The 15494-nt window shown below is 37.0% G+C and overlaps 1 protein-coding gene across 1 annotated transcript in view; it reads right to left on the bottom strand.

Annotated features, from left to right (window-relative positions):
- LOC101985497 (interferon-activable protein 205-B-like) overlaps positions 1-15494 on the bottom strand; it is a 41870-nt gene that overhangs the window by 5686 nt on the left and 20690 nt on the right. Inside the window, exons 6-8 of the mRNA XM_013354240.1 lie at positions 9560-9736; positions 6493-6906; positions 4954-5142 (exon numbers count right to left, since the gene is read on the bottom strand). Coding sequence (XP_013209694.1) covers positions 4954-5142; positions 6493-6906; positions 9560-9736 — 780 coding nt within the window. The remainder of the gene's footprint in view (positions 1-4953; positions 5143-6492; positions 6907-9559; positions 9737-15494) is intronic.

Genomic DNA, 15494 nt, shown 5'->3' with positions numbered 1-15494 from the left:
CCCGCCACAGCCTCCCATTTCCCTCACCCTCCCCCAATCAAGTCCCCCTCCCTTGTCAGCCCAAAGAGCAATCAGGGTCCCTACCCTGTGGGAAGTCCAAGGACCACCCACCTCCATCCAGGTCTAGTAAGGTAAGCATCCAAACTGCCTAGGCTCCCATAAAGCCAGTACGTGCAGTAGGATCAAAAACCCATTGCCATTGTTCTTGAATTCTCAGTAGTCCTCATTGTCCGCTATGTTCAGGCTTTTTCAGACCCAGGCCAATTGAGTTCCTAGTAGAACATCCCCATTGTCTCAGTGTGTGGGTGCACCCCTCGCGCTCTTAAGTTCCTTGCTTGTGCTCTCTCTCCTTCTGCTCCTGATTTGGACCTTGATCCTAGAGAATCTAAATAAGAAGGAGAACCCAAAGAAAAACATATAGCATCCACCTGAATATTAACCTTCATCAGGTGATGAAAGGAGACAGAGACAGAGACCCACATTGGAGCACTAGACAGAAATCTCAAGGTCCAAATCAGGAGTAGAGTTTCTCTTTAAAGATTTTTATTTTTCCATTATCTGAGGGCCATTTTTGGGATCACAGTGAATAGAGTACTATGAATTGGGGGTCTCAGGGTCTTCTACCCCATCTTGTCACAGATTTTAACTAGTCATATCTTGCACCACAGTCATAATTTTCCTGTCACCTTTAAAGTTTTGCATGGCCTTTACATGTTGTGAGAATGCCATTCTATTCATTTTAGTGATTTATAAAATCCAAAGTGTCACATATGTTCACATTTACATAAGAATAACTTTCTCAGTAGTTAAAATATTTATCTTTGCTGATTTTAAAAATTTATTCCTAAACTATTAGTATTTCTTTTATAAATGGGGAATGCCTCTGCTTTGTGAGTATATATTTAGGATTGTAGTGTTTACTGATCATTTTTTTCTTTAATGATTTCTTTAAGTCCCAATTCTTGAAGACATGACATGAATGGGTCATCAAACATAGAGAAACAAGTTGGTTTTGATCTGGAAGCTTCATCTTCACTGGTTAGCTTTCAGAGCACTAGAAGGTGACATGCATGTATGCTATCAGAGGACAAAAGTAAACATCAGTTTTATTTATTTTTGAGTCTCACAAACATCAACAATGGCAAGCCTAGAAATATATGCGAGAGATAAAATAGTGGCATGAATATCATTGGAGTGACGAACTGCTTTTTTCTTGGATTTAAGTCCCACTTCTCAAGATAGAATCCACACATAGCATTATTATCTAGACCAAGAACATAGGGCTAGACAAGTCATAGACCAGAGGGAAGAGTTGACATTTATTACTCTGCCAAAGTGACATAATATTAAAGTGACTTCTAGTTCCTTCTCATTACTATGGTAATCAAAACAAAGATTCACAACTGGTCAAGCTGTAGAGAATAAGAGACTGTACAGTGCTCAGCCCTAAATGCGGCATCTATAATGCAAACCCTCTTCCCAAATGTTGGAGAGCATTGTAGGAGATTAGCTTCATGCTAAACACCATGGTCAGCAAAGTACCAATGCAGGGGAGGTAAGGAGATTTGTTCAACAAGACTCAGTGGCCTGTGTTGTTTCAAATTAGAGTCTGATATCAGGTTGTTTATTTCAAGCATATTTAAGCACAACACAGCTTGGAAAAAAATTCCTGGTGATAATTAACTTAATCCTGTTTCATAATGAACATTAAGCCATGGCAACATCTAGAATCTGATAAAGTTCAAATGATATATTCCATAAGAATGAGTTCTACAGATTAACTAAGAAGGCAGGCTCAAAGTTAACAATGTTCATGATGAAGTTTTAGGAAAGCCAGTGCTATAGATTTACTGAGATCAATGTAGCAGTCTGGGTGAGCCAGTAATGTCTGGCCATATGAAAAGTCTAGAAGTCACCAGGCTATTAACCACACCCATTTACAGTCTTCTGGGCAGAACACATCTCTTCCTTTAAAAAGACAACTCAATCGTGTGTGTTTAGCGTTCCTCATTTCCCCAGTGCTTGTCTGTCAACACAAGTACTTACATGCTTCCTGCAGTCTGGTAGAGCCTAGTAGCAAAAGCAGGTGAGTATAGAAAACAAAGTTTATGGATAGAACAGGGAACTTGCACATATGAACATTCAGTGCTTGTGAGAGTATTCACCTCATAAAGTTAGATCAGACCTGTCTAACTTTAATCAGACAAAAGCCCAACATGGAGAAAGGAGATTGAGACAAGATATTAAACCTAACTGAGAGAGAGAGAGAGAGAGAGAGAGAGAGAGAGAGAGAGAGAGAGAGAGAGAGAGAGCTATTTTTTGAATTGAGCTATATATTCGAGGCCTTCCTTTATCTCCTGTTACCTTCTACCATCTCCCATGACTCGCAGGCCCCTAATTTACTCAGGAGATCCTGTCTTTTTCTCCTTCATATGTGGATCCACATATGTCTTTCTTAGGGTCCTTTTTGTTGTGTAGGTTCTCTGGGGTTCTGGGCAGTAGGCTGTTTTTTCTTTGTTTTATGTCTAAAAGTCACTTATAAGTGAGTACATATTATATTTGTCTTTCTGGGTCTGGGTTACCTTAGTACTGGTAGATGTAATACACTCCAGTGTGTGACAATAGCCAAGAGTATATAGATGCACTAATTAGACAGAAATTACTCCTTAAATCAAGTAAGCTGGGTATGGGATAGGTACGGGTAACAGAGGAACTGAAGAAGTAGGAAAAGGTAAAATTGATCAAAATTTAAAAGGCTATTTCTAAATGTATTTTAGTTTATTGTACTTAGATTATGTGAGAAACTGATTTTTAACAATTGTTTTCTGTGTGTTTGTAAGATAAGGTGTGTCAGATATTATATGTTGAGTTTTATATGTAGAATATTGAAAACATAACATTTTGTATTAAAATTATAACTTTATCTTTAATCATTCTTTTACATTTTTTTTTTTACTTAAATTTTTCCACCTCCTCCCATTTCCCTCTCCCTTCCCCATCCCCCTCCCCCTCCCTCTCCAGTTCAAAGAGCAGTCAGGGTTCCCTGCCCTGTGGGAAGTCCAAGGTCCTCCTACCTCCCTCCAGGTCTAGGAAGGTGAGCATCAATTTTAATGTAGTTTTGCATTTAAAATACAGAGGAAATGCTGGTCAAATACAGTAAAGAATCTAGAAAGCTGCTTTTGGAAAATAATAAGCAATAAATAAGTGGAGAAAGGAGAGTTTATTTAAGCATACTTTTACCAATAATAGTCACTTTAATGAGACAAATTTCATACTCATTTTAAAGTAAATCCCATTTTACATCTTAAAATATGGAAAAATCAGAGGACATGCTAAAAAGGAAAGAACTAAACTGCTATATTCTAAAGAGAAAAAGGATACAATCTTATGGTTTTGAGTCTGGAAAAGACTTCCCAGACAAAAATATCTAAAAATGTGAATTGCATTAAAAGTGTTTAAAGGAAACTGAAATAAGTTGTACAAGTTTGCACTCCACCAGCAATGGATGGCTGTTCCCTTACTCCACATCCTCACCAGCGTGAACTGTCACCTGTTTTACTGATCTTAGCTATTCAGACAGGTTTAAGATAAAATCTTAAAATAGTTTTCATTTACATTCCTTGCTACCTAAGGATATTGAACATTTAAGTGTGTCACAGCCATTTGAATTTCATCTTTGAGAATGGTGTGCTTAGGTCTTTAGCCAAATTTCAATTGGGTTATTTGTTTTCTCACTTATGTAGTTTTTTGAGTTCTTTATATATTTTGGATATTAGCCCTCTATCAGAAGAGCAGTAGGTAAAAATCTTTCCACATAGTGCAGATGACTACTTTGACTGAATGTTTGTATCCTTTTCAAAAGAAATTTTTATTACTCTTCTATTGGAAAAATTAAACTCAAGTGTTATTTTCCTAGAAAAACAGAGTAAGGAATTTTATAAATGAAAATACATAATTACAAGTCAGGTTAACAACACGTAAATGCTTGGATGTACTACTATAGCTGTTGCTTGTTTCCAGTTGCTTGGTGTTTCTATTTTCAAAGCTCCACTGTTGAAAGCACTGAATTAATTTTGTGGGTCACCACTTCCTTCTTCACTATTTGGGTTTGGATGAAGAAGGGATGTTTTCTTTTTTCAGGCTTCGATGACCTTGAAAAAGACAGTGGGAGATACTATCAGATTCTAGCAGTTTGAGCTAAAGCTCTGTTTACATATTCTCAGTCACCCATTCTTGTCCATTGGCCTCAATAGCCTTATATGGCCTTTGGCCCTCTCAAAGGCTGTTGATCTTCTCTGCTTCATCTTCTTCATTGTATTGTCGTATTTTGAGCCACCTCTTTCCAACTATATGGTCCTTGAAGAGAAGGCTCCTCATTCTCTACATGACTTTATTCAAGAAGGCTGGATATTTCCATGTGTAGTGGAATTAATACTGATGATTCACGCTTTGGTATATTTTCATGACATTTCTATTTCCTAGACCTCTCTCTCTAGTGTATTTACCCAATTAAGAAAATAGTATCCACCCACTTCTTAAAATGTGCTAAACACTGTGTGAACTCACAAATATATAGGCATTTCTTCCCTTAAAGTATAGATTAAGAGTTAAACGTTTCCTAGAACCAGCCACCTCCTAATTGTTGAAGCTGGTATTCAAATCACATCTGACTTATTCAAAACTCTTGCTCTTGATGACTATTCAAATGTACTTCCATGTCATTTTAATTTCTTCATACATCTTGTTATTTAGCATACAAACAATAGTCTTTGGATTATTTATTCAATATAAATTTTTGAAAATTTTCCCATAGAAATAAGTGTAAGGATATCATTTTGATTCTCCCCTCCAGAGATAGAATTATCTATGCAACACATTAAAATGTTCATATTTGGAATCCTAAAGAAAATGTGAATTTCTGCTTTGGTAAATCTGTTTCCTCTCTCCTTTTACCTTAATGAAACTGTGTTCTCCAGACTCCAGCTTCGCTTGATGGTTAGTTGTTGTCATTTTAAAGTCGAAGAACTGTAGTATGTCTCCTTCCTTACATTTGATGTCGAAGCATCTCCCACTCCCTACAACTTCTATATTTCCTGTATCGTCCCTCATTTCATAGAATGTTTTTGTTTGCTTCACCACTTTCTGCAAAAGTAAAATTAACATTCCTTTTCTGAAAGTTATCTCATTTTGGTATACACTCAAAACAGTCTTTTCCATTTCAAAAATCACTGGAAAATATGGAACCTATTACAGACATGGGCATACAGGCAACTTTGTTAAAGTCTTCCCAAAGAATTATCTTTTATTACTACAGTGATTTACTTTCTTTATCTAGAAGATTTCTGCCTGGAAGTGTTACGACAATAAATAATCTTCCTGTTTTCCACTACTCTCTATTCCTCAACAGTCTGTATTCTCCAAAAGTCACCTTGATAAACCTCAGGAATCAGAACTTCAGCCAACCATGTTTGTATCCTCTTCTTATAAAACGATGAATGGACATTTTCTTCTACTATTCATTCATTCAGTAGATTATAGGGAATTTCCAGAACAGGTAAGATTCCAGTAGTCCACTCATTTGGACCATATACATTTTCTTACCTTTTTCCATTATCATGTCCAAGAAAGTCAAAGTCCCCAAATCATACTGTATTGACTTTTACAGTTCACTGTATTGTGTTCATGAGCATTGTCACTAAGGAGTGTGCTATAAAGTAACGGCTTTAAAATATAAAAGAGCTTTTAAAAGAAGATGAACTAAAGAGCCTTAAAAGTGCCAAGTTTATAAAACATTTGTTGACTTCACCAAGGTTGTCATTTTTCTTATAAAAACTCAATTCTTGTAATTTGGGGACTGAATGAGATATCTCTATATATTTTCATTTGTAAAAGAGAAAACTAGGTTTACTTACTCTCTAAAGGTTGTTTCATAAATAGTTCTTTGTTGCTAAGGTCTTCAGAAATAATTAGCTAACTAAATAAGATATGAATCAACACTAAATGGTTAAACCTTCTATCTGCAGAGAGAATAAATTCATTCTCTTGAATGGATTTGAATTTGTGAGGATGTCACTCATCTATTTATTACTTCAAACATATGTCACAATCAACATTCACCCCTTTTCAGGGAACCTGTAGAAACAGGATATATAGAAAAAAATAACAAGCATTGTATAGTTATAGTATATTTAAAAAATTTGAGATTGTTGGCATGACCCTGACCTGTGGCCTGCACCAATCCTTCTCATTGATTTTTAACGAGCAAAATAAAGTTTCTTTGTAAGTCATTTTCTGGTCCTCCTTAAGAGACATCCTAAGGAGTATGAATAAGTCATCCACTCTTATTCTCATATGTGGGATGATTTCACCTTCCACCCATAATCAAGAGTCTTGTGCTTCAACATTATCATTAAACTGTGATTGGAAAGTTATTATATTTGATTCCAGGTGTTATGAAAGAAAAATTAAAAAAAAACAAGTTTTAAGTATTACCTTGTTTAATGTAAATGACCCATAAAATGGTGCTTTAGATACAATCTTGTTAATATCAGAAATCATGAGAGTTTCCTCTGCTCTTCTGATAAGCCTGTTGGGGACTTCAATCACTTCATCAGGACCAGCTTCAGTCACAGAGGAATTTTCATTTATCACTAGGATTCCTTCGTCCTTGATATAATTGGCGATTTTGATGATATTACTTTTTGTGAACTTCTCTCTCAGGTGGATGTTGAAAACTTTCAAGTTGAAATACTCGGTCACAGTGGCCACTGTAGCATGAAACATCTTCTTTATTACTTTTTCTTTTGACACATATTCCAATGGCTCTGATGCATCCAGCACCATCACGATCATGGCCTCATTTTGGCCAACAGCTCCTATGTTAGTGCTCTGGTTTGGGGTCTGTGTCTTTTGGTTTTGGGTTAAACAAACACAAGGATATAAATTTGTAAGTTTAGCCAAAAATAAAAATTAACCTTCATATAAGATAAATCTCAAACTCCATATTGGTCCTAAAGGTTTATATGTATTTGTAGAACTACAGATAAGGTAAAAAGAAATTCTTTCACTGGAAAAAAGACTAATGAGTTAAAGCAACAGGCTTCAGCCATGGAAGTTTGAACACTCTTCCTGAAAAGCAGAGGAATCTTTCTAATAAGAGACAGGATGTTCAGCATGAACACAGCATAAGCTGTTGAGAGCAATTTTCTGAAGTACTTAAGTGAAATTATCATTAATTCAAATATATCCTTTTCTCTTATGACAGTAGAATATAAAATGGGGAAATTGAAAATTGTTGGATTAGACAATAGTAAATATAAAACATACAACTGGAATTTCTTAGATTATTATATGGGTACAAATCAAAGTATGTCTCCTCTGAAGATACCAACCTGCTCCTATTAAATGATCAAAAACAACATGAGCTGGCTCACAGCCACCTCTTTTAAATAGGCTCAGATAGAGGTACTTTGACGAGAGTCATGTCCTTAATGTTTAGAGATTTGTCCTCAATATCAGGGGTTTATAACAAAGAGATATATTGATAGGTCTCTAATCTCTTATCTGCACAGTGTTCTGAGAGTAAAGTAATACAGAGTGTTTCAATAAAGAGAAGATGCCTAACTGTAAGACAGAATATGCAAAGTAAGGAAAATCTATAAGCTTGGACATATGCATATAGGGAGATAGTGTTGTCTTCACAGACCCAGGAGAATTCAAACAATTTAAGTATCATGTCACACACAGTCATTACCTATTAGTGATTAGCATTCACTTGGATCTGATTTTTCTATCAGTATAACCAATTAGTATAACATAAAAATCAAAAAGCAATATAGTTAGTGGCAGTGATGTGTATATAAGTAAGCAAGCAGCAATGACTAGATTTAAATTAATAAGAAAGTTTTAGGATATGTATAAAATGAACTAGTGGGCTATTATGAAGACCACCAAATAATTCATAATGCACACAATTACCAGTGTATAGATTAAAAGTGAAACTGAAGTTGTGGTAGTAGATAATAAATCCTTTATTTCCTTCCTTCCTTCCTTCGTTCCTTCATTCCTCCTTCCTTTTTCTTTCCTTCCTTCTTTTGATGGAGGTGGGTCTTGTATCTTATCTGTTGCTTTCATTGGTTAACTAATAAAGAAAACTGCTTGGCCTGATAGGACAGACAATTAGGTAGGCGGAGTAGACAGAACAGAATGCTGGGAGAAAGAAGCCAAGTCAGGCAGTCTCCATGATTCTCTCAACGGACACAGATGCAGGTTAAGATCCTCCCTGGTAAGCCACCAGCTCGTGGTGCTACACAGAATATTAGAAATGAGTTAGATATGTAAGAGTTAGCCAATAAGAGACTAGAACTAATGGGCCAAGCAGTGTTTAAAAGAATACAGTTTTCATGTAATTATTTCGAGGCATAAGCTAGCTGGCGGCCAGGACCCAGCCGGCAGGAACACGGCCAGCCACTATGGGAGCCCTCCCGGGTGGTGGGACACAGCCAATGCAGATCCCTTCAACATTCTTTCTTCCTTCCTACCTCCCATCCTTTCTTTTTGAGCCAGGATCTCATTATTTATGCTGGAAATTACAATGTAGACTAGGCTTGTCTCCAACCCACAGAGGCCCAATTGTCTTGTCTCCTTACTGCACGGATTACAGTTGTGAACTACCACAGCTGACTTTCTTGCACTATTTCTGAATTTCAGGAGAGCAATTTAAAAGAGGTAGTCCCAGAGAGCTGAGAAAAAAATTTATGACACCCATCACAAAATCCTAGATAGCAGTCAATATTCGGAGGTACCTGTGAACTGGAAGCTTGCTGGGCTATCATGCACAAAGCCCAGTTAGGACGTGAATACCTATTTAAGTTAAAATCTTTATAAATATCATAACTCAGCTTAAATAAAATTTCTGCAAGAGTAACAAATGATTTTGCTTTGGGAAAGACTTATATCTATTGTCTTCATTACACTTTTCATAAATTTATACAAAGTATATAACTTTATTCTAAATTTTGTCTTAAATGGAATCATTTCAATATAACTGTGATGCTCAGTATTGTTGACTGCCTTGCATGTTTATGATCAAGCAGGGAACCAGTCTTCTAAACTCAAAGTCTCTTATAAAATTGTTTTATAAATCTGGGGTCTTCAAAGAAAAATTATTATTAAATCAAATTTTTTCCAGACTTATGAATGTTTCTATTTACATTACTATTATGATTTGTGAACACAAATAATTAGATGTGCCTAAGGATCTCATGCTCCAAATGATGCTGCTCTGAAATGTCACATACAGTGTTCTGATGTAATGACACAAGCAGTAAAAGAGTGCATTTATCTAAATTGCAGGCAGTATCTCAAAACTTACACTCAATAAATAAATATACACATGAAATAAATAAATTTGTGGGAAGCTAAAGAACTTCTTTCAAGGTTATAAGCCCTGCAGTTATATCATGAAGATATCATAAAGGAAACAGGAAATCATAACACTTGATGAGGAATGGCTAGGAGAGTTTGGTGGATTCCAAAAAAGAATCTGGGGTTGACTCACAGCGAGGCCTGGAGCAGGAGTAGGGAGACTCTCAGCAAGGTCTGGGGAATGGTTGGGAGCAGTCTGATCTTGATCATCAGCAGGATGTGTGCTGGAAGCTGATGCTATGTTAAGCTGGGACATCGTCTCAGGCAGTGTGTCTTCTTCTGTAGCAACAGATGTTTTGCGTGACTTCTTCTGTTTACAAAGGAAAAAAAAATAGATTGTTCTCCTTTAAACCTCAATAGTTATTTTCAAAGTCACAAAGAATAGAGTAACTTTTTCTCTTTAGTCTTTTTCACAGGTTTTTGTTCTCTAATTTTCCTGAAATAATAACACATTCACATCCACAGATACCTTCAGCATCAGTCTTTCAGCTACCCTAACAAAGATGATGAGCCCCAGTCTGTAAATATGTTTTACATACTTTACTCTCATCATTCTCTGCCATGAAGTCTCCTTTGTGTCCTCCCACCCATTCTTGCAGGTTTCCTGTCTTCTCTCCAAGGTTGTCCCCGCTCTGCTTTCTTGTCACGTGTATTCCTCCACCATTACCATTTCTCCCTTCTCATAAGACTCATGCCTCCCTTCTCATGTGAAATATGCACATGCAATCACTGAGACAACTTGTGTTTGTGAATCTGAGAAAAATTCTATTGCACACGTTCTTCAGCACTCATGCTGTTAACAGGGTAATAACACTAGACAACATAGTCTAAACTCCAACACGCTTGTTCACTTAATTCTGTTTCATGGAGGCTCATTCATGTCACTTCCTTTCCTTTTATCCAGTCACTCACCACAATAACCAGGATCTTATACATTCTTCAGAGAGAATAACCAGGCTTCTCTCCTTCTTATTTAGACTTAAACATAAAAAGTTTACTTTATAATCTGCAAGCGTCAAAACAAATTTTTCTCTGCTCAGGCTTCAAGGATAGAGTCATAAAAATGCCTATCATCTTCTTGAGTTGAGAGTTTTCTGCTGTGAAGACCAGTAGGACTAGCCATTCTCCTTCTGTCCCACATGGAAGAACAAACACTGAGCCTTTGTTCTTGTGGGTTTCACAGAGCAACGTGCTCTCTATAGAACAGGGCAAGACTCACCATTCTGGTAATTTCTTTAGTGATGTCCAGATCTTAGATCCTCAGAAGGCAGAAACAGAACTTGTCTGTTTTAAGTAGGAAGATAAGTAAGTAAATCTCTCAGAAACTAGGTAGAAGGGTGGTGTGTTAATGTCCAATGCCCTGGTTAAATACTCCTCTCTGTATGAGCTGTTTGGATGTGTCTGAGTGATCACCTCAAGTTAGCAGTTATCAAATAATCAGTGAGGACTCACTCCCCTTTAGCATTCACAGGTTTCGACTTGATAAGTAGGAAATTCCCATATTCACAAGGAAATGTGACTATACTCACATGCTATTTTGATAAAACTTAACAGGTACAAGTTCAGACATGGGCATTTTCTCATCTAACAGACTTGTATTTAGATACCTAGGAATCTACGTTCCAGTAAAGAGTTATACAACATTGCATTGGGAAAAGATGAGTCACTCATCCACACTTCCCTTTCAGGTTAAAGATCCTAAAAGTTGGTAAAAAAGAAAGCTCATCAGATGCCTGTTACCACCAGTATTTTAATGGATTTACTGGAAAGGGGACAATCTTAATTGGAATTGCCTTTCTTTCATAATTTTTATGTGTTTATTCATTGTTGCAAGTTGTGGATTTTCAGAGGCTGATGTCACTATCATATACAAACCCAGGTTCAAATGAATGCACAACAATTTGGCAATGGCTATCTTCTGGCATACAGAAATAAAAATATTCCTTTAGCATTCCTGCATTATTGTGGAGAGAATTTCTGCATTGCTTGTGGTCAGATAGGTCAAATTAGGGGCCTAGGTAATGAGAGCACCATTCCCTGAAAAGTGTGTAAGAGCTCTGAGCTTCTGGAAGAATCAGGGTCTAGAAGCATTTGTTTGACTGTGCTTTTCTATGTGGACCAGTAGATGGTTTCTGGAATAATATTTTTGGACTACTATCATCGTGTGACATGGAACCAGTGGCACTAGGCAGTGAATAGTGGTGTGGAAGGCTGCTACATTATCAGGAAGCAGGTTGATACCATGACTGATGGCTCCTACCATTCAGCTACCTGTGTGCATTCATTTAAGCTTATGGAAACCATGAGTATACACGATGCTTCTCAAGATCTGGCTCTTAGCAGCTTTTGTATTCTTTTGTGTTTAGCAGCAGTAAGCATCAGGTAGTGGCAGTGAGGAGCAGCATCAAGTGTACTTTGTAGGTCTCAGTGTTTCTGTATGCCTTGAAGGTAAGGACCCCTGGATCTTGTATAAGCTTAGACTAGTAGGACCCTTATGCTTTCTGACTTGGGTCACATATAAAATAGTTGAAAATTGATATTGAAGTCATTGGAACACTACTGGATCAAGAGAAAATTAAAGAAAGGCACAGAAGATGTGGTTGTAAGTCATAGACACCTGCGACTATCTAAGTTTCTTTTTTGTAGGCTTTAAATTCTAGGTGGGTGTGAAGCCTAGGTAGAGTAGGACATTGGTGCAGTCACAGAGAGGTTTGAGAATGACATAACTCAGATATCAGAGGGTCAAAACAATATTGAAAATGTTGGGTGTGGTGATACATGCCTTCAAATCCAGCACTTGGGTGTTAGAGATAGGTGTATCTCTGTGAGTTCAAGACCAGCCTGGTCTATATTATGAGTTCTCAGGCAGACAGAATTATACAATAAAACCATATTTCAAAAACAAAACCAAACTAAAAAGAACACATGGTAAGAATGACCTTTATTCATCTTGTTTTAACTTTGCATTGTCATTTCATGTCATAATCATTTCAGCACGTGGCACACAAATCACTGTCCCTGAACTATGTAGTTCAGCCCAGTGCCCCTCAATCCACTCTATGCAGATGATATATTTGCTAAATGTAGCATCCTAAAGATGCATTTTTTCTTGACTTTTAGGGAGTGGTTAAATATTTGGAGAATCATCCTGTCTCACAGATATATCAGGGCAAAAAGAAGTCGACAATCATGGATTAGTAATAGAGAAAACTTACACACAAGGTGATCTTGGGATTCATCACAGTATGCAAATCACAACCATGACAAACCTGGCAAGATCTGCCCAGATGTAAAATAGTACCAAGAATATCATCAGTGAAACCAGACACCTTCTTTTTGGACTTAAGACTCACATACATACATACATACATACATACATACATACATACATACATACACACATACTTACATAATATGTTATATGACGAAACTTATTTTTTAAAATTCTCTCAGATTGAAAATGAGTAGAATCTAGGAGGTGCTGGAGAGAAAAAAGAATGATGAAGTGGTGTAATTATATCTTATTTAAAATATATCTTAAAGTTATAAAGTGAAAAAATACCTATGAAACTGTAATAATATTACGTTCTATTTTAGATCTTTATTTCTTATTACATATTTTGTAAAATAAAGATGCAGTATTACGTATCTGTGTCCATGCAGGCTACTCAGGTGGTAGAGACAGGTTTGTCTCCATGAGTTTGAGGCCAGCCTGGTCTACATAATGAGTTTCAGGTCAGACAGTGTTATGCAGTGAGATCCTGCTACAAAAACCAAACAAATAAAAATGAACTCACAGCAAGAACATGATTCATGCTGTTTTCACTCTACATGACCTCCCCTACTTTTTCATAGTTCTCCATCCTTCCCTCATGATAGAATGCCATGTTTTCTTGCAATAATGTTCTACTTCCTTACTACATCCCTGTTGATTTTTCTCTGTTCCACTAACCTGGTGCCTTTGTATTTATAGTAGTTCTTTATTTATACTAGTCTTGATAACTAGTGCAACTGGCACTTCCTATATAGCCTCTCCATTTTCTTTATGTATTTTTGCTCTTAGTCTTTTATATCAGTTTTTGAGTTGTATGATAATTCCTCCAAAAAGTATTAGAGTTTCTCTTTAAAAAATTTTTGTTTTTCCATTATTTGCAGACCAGTTTTAGGAACACTGGTTTGGTTTCAGAATTCTAGAAGGTGACATGCATGTATGCTATCAGAGGACAAAAGTAAACATCAGTTTTATTTATTTTTGAGTCTCACAAACATCAACAATGGCAAGCCTAGAAATATATGCGAGAGATAAAATAGTGGCATGAATATCATTGGAGTGACGAACTGCTTTTTTCTTGGATTTAAGTCCCACTTCTCAAGATAGAATCCACACATAGCATTATTATCTAGACCAAGAACATAGGGCTAGACAAGTCATAGACCAGAGGGAAGAGTTGACATTTATTACTCTGCCAAAGTGACATAATATTAAAGTGACTTCTAGTTCCTTCTCATTACTATGGTAATCAAAACAAAGATTCACAACTGGTCAAGCCGTTTAGAATAAGAGACTGTGCCGTGCTCAGCCCTAAATGCGACATCTATAATGCAAACCCTCCTCCCACGTGTCAGAGATCATTATAGAAGAGCAGGTTTGTGCCAAACACCATGGCCAGCAGAGTGTCAATGCAGGGGAGGTAAGGAGATTTGTTCAACAAGACTCAGTGGCCTGTGTTGTTTCAAATTAGAGTCTGATATCAGGTTGTTTATTTCAAGCATATTTAAGCATAGCACAACTTAGAAAAAATTCATGGTGATAATTAACTTAATCCTGTTTCACAATAAAGATTAAGCCATGGCAACAACTAGAATCTGATAAAGTACAAGTGACAAATTCCATAACAACGAGTTCTAAAGATTAACTAAGAAAGCAAGCTCAAGGTTAACAATGTTCATGGTGAAGTTTCAGGAAGGATGGTGCTATAGATTTATATAGCTATAGATTTACTGAGATCAATGTAGGAGTCTGGGTGAGCTGGTAATGTCTGGCCATATAAAAAGTGTTGAGGTCACCAGGCTGTTAACCGCACCCATTTTCAGTCTTCTGGGCAGAACGCAGATTATATATCTCTTCCTTTAAAGGGACAATCTAATCCTGTATGTTTAACATTCCTCGTTTTCCTAGTGCTTGTCTGTGAATACAAGTATTTACATGCTTCCTGCAGTCTGGTAGAGCATAGTAGCAAAATTGGATGAGTATAGGAAACAGAGTTTTGCAGATATAAGAGGGAAGTTGCACATATGAATGTCCTGTGCTTATGAAAGTATTCACCAGACCTGTCTAAGTTATGTCAGACAAAAGCCCAGTATGGAGGAAGGAGACTGAGACAAGATAGTAACCCTAGCCAAAGGAGATTGAGACAAGATATTAACTCTAGCTGAGAGAGATATTTTGTTTTATTGAGCTGTACATTTTTCTCTGCTCCCCCCTTTTCCTCTACCCTTCCATCTACCTTCTCCTGTGATTCCCAAGCTCCTAATTTACTCAGGAGATCTTGTCTTTTTTCTCCTTTCTATGTAGATCCATGTATGTCTCTTTTTTTTTTTTTTGTATTTAGAAATGCGATCTATTTTGCAGGGAACAGAAGTCTGTTAATATACATAATACTCGATTTTTCATTCTTTGATTGGTGCTTTTTTATTTTTATTTTTTTATTGAGAAAAGGAAAAAAAGTTTCCCCCTCCTCCCAGCCTCTCATTTCCCTCCCCCTCCTCCCAACCCTCTTCCCCAACCCCCACTCCTCTCCCCCTCCCTCTCCAGTCCTCAGAGCAGTCAGGGTTCCCTGCCCTGTGGAAAGTCCAAGGTCCTTCCCCCTCCATCCATGTCTAGGAAGGTGAGCATCCAAACCGGCTAGATCCCACAAAGCCAGAACATTGATGTGGGAGTGTCATATATCAATCTGTTGATTTCATTGGTTGAATAATAAACAAACTGCTTGGGCTCATAGCTTAGAACATAGGTGGGTGGAGTAAACAGAACAGAATGCTGGGAGGAAGAGGAAGTGAGGTAAGAC

The sequence above is a fragment of the Microtus ochrogaster genome, unplaced genomic scaffold (genome assembly GCF_000317375.1).
Source record: "Microtus ochrogaster isolate Prairie Vole_2 unplaced genomic scaffold, MicOch1.0 UNK35, whole genome shotgun sequence".
Classification (NCBI taxonomy): domain Eukaryota; kingdom Metazoa; phylum Chordata; class Mammalia; order Rodentia; family Cricetidae; genus Microtus; species Microtus ochrogaster.
This window is presented reverse-complemented; position numbering and strand designations above follow the sequence as displayed.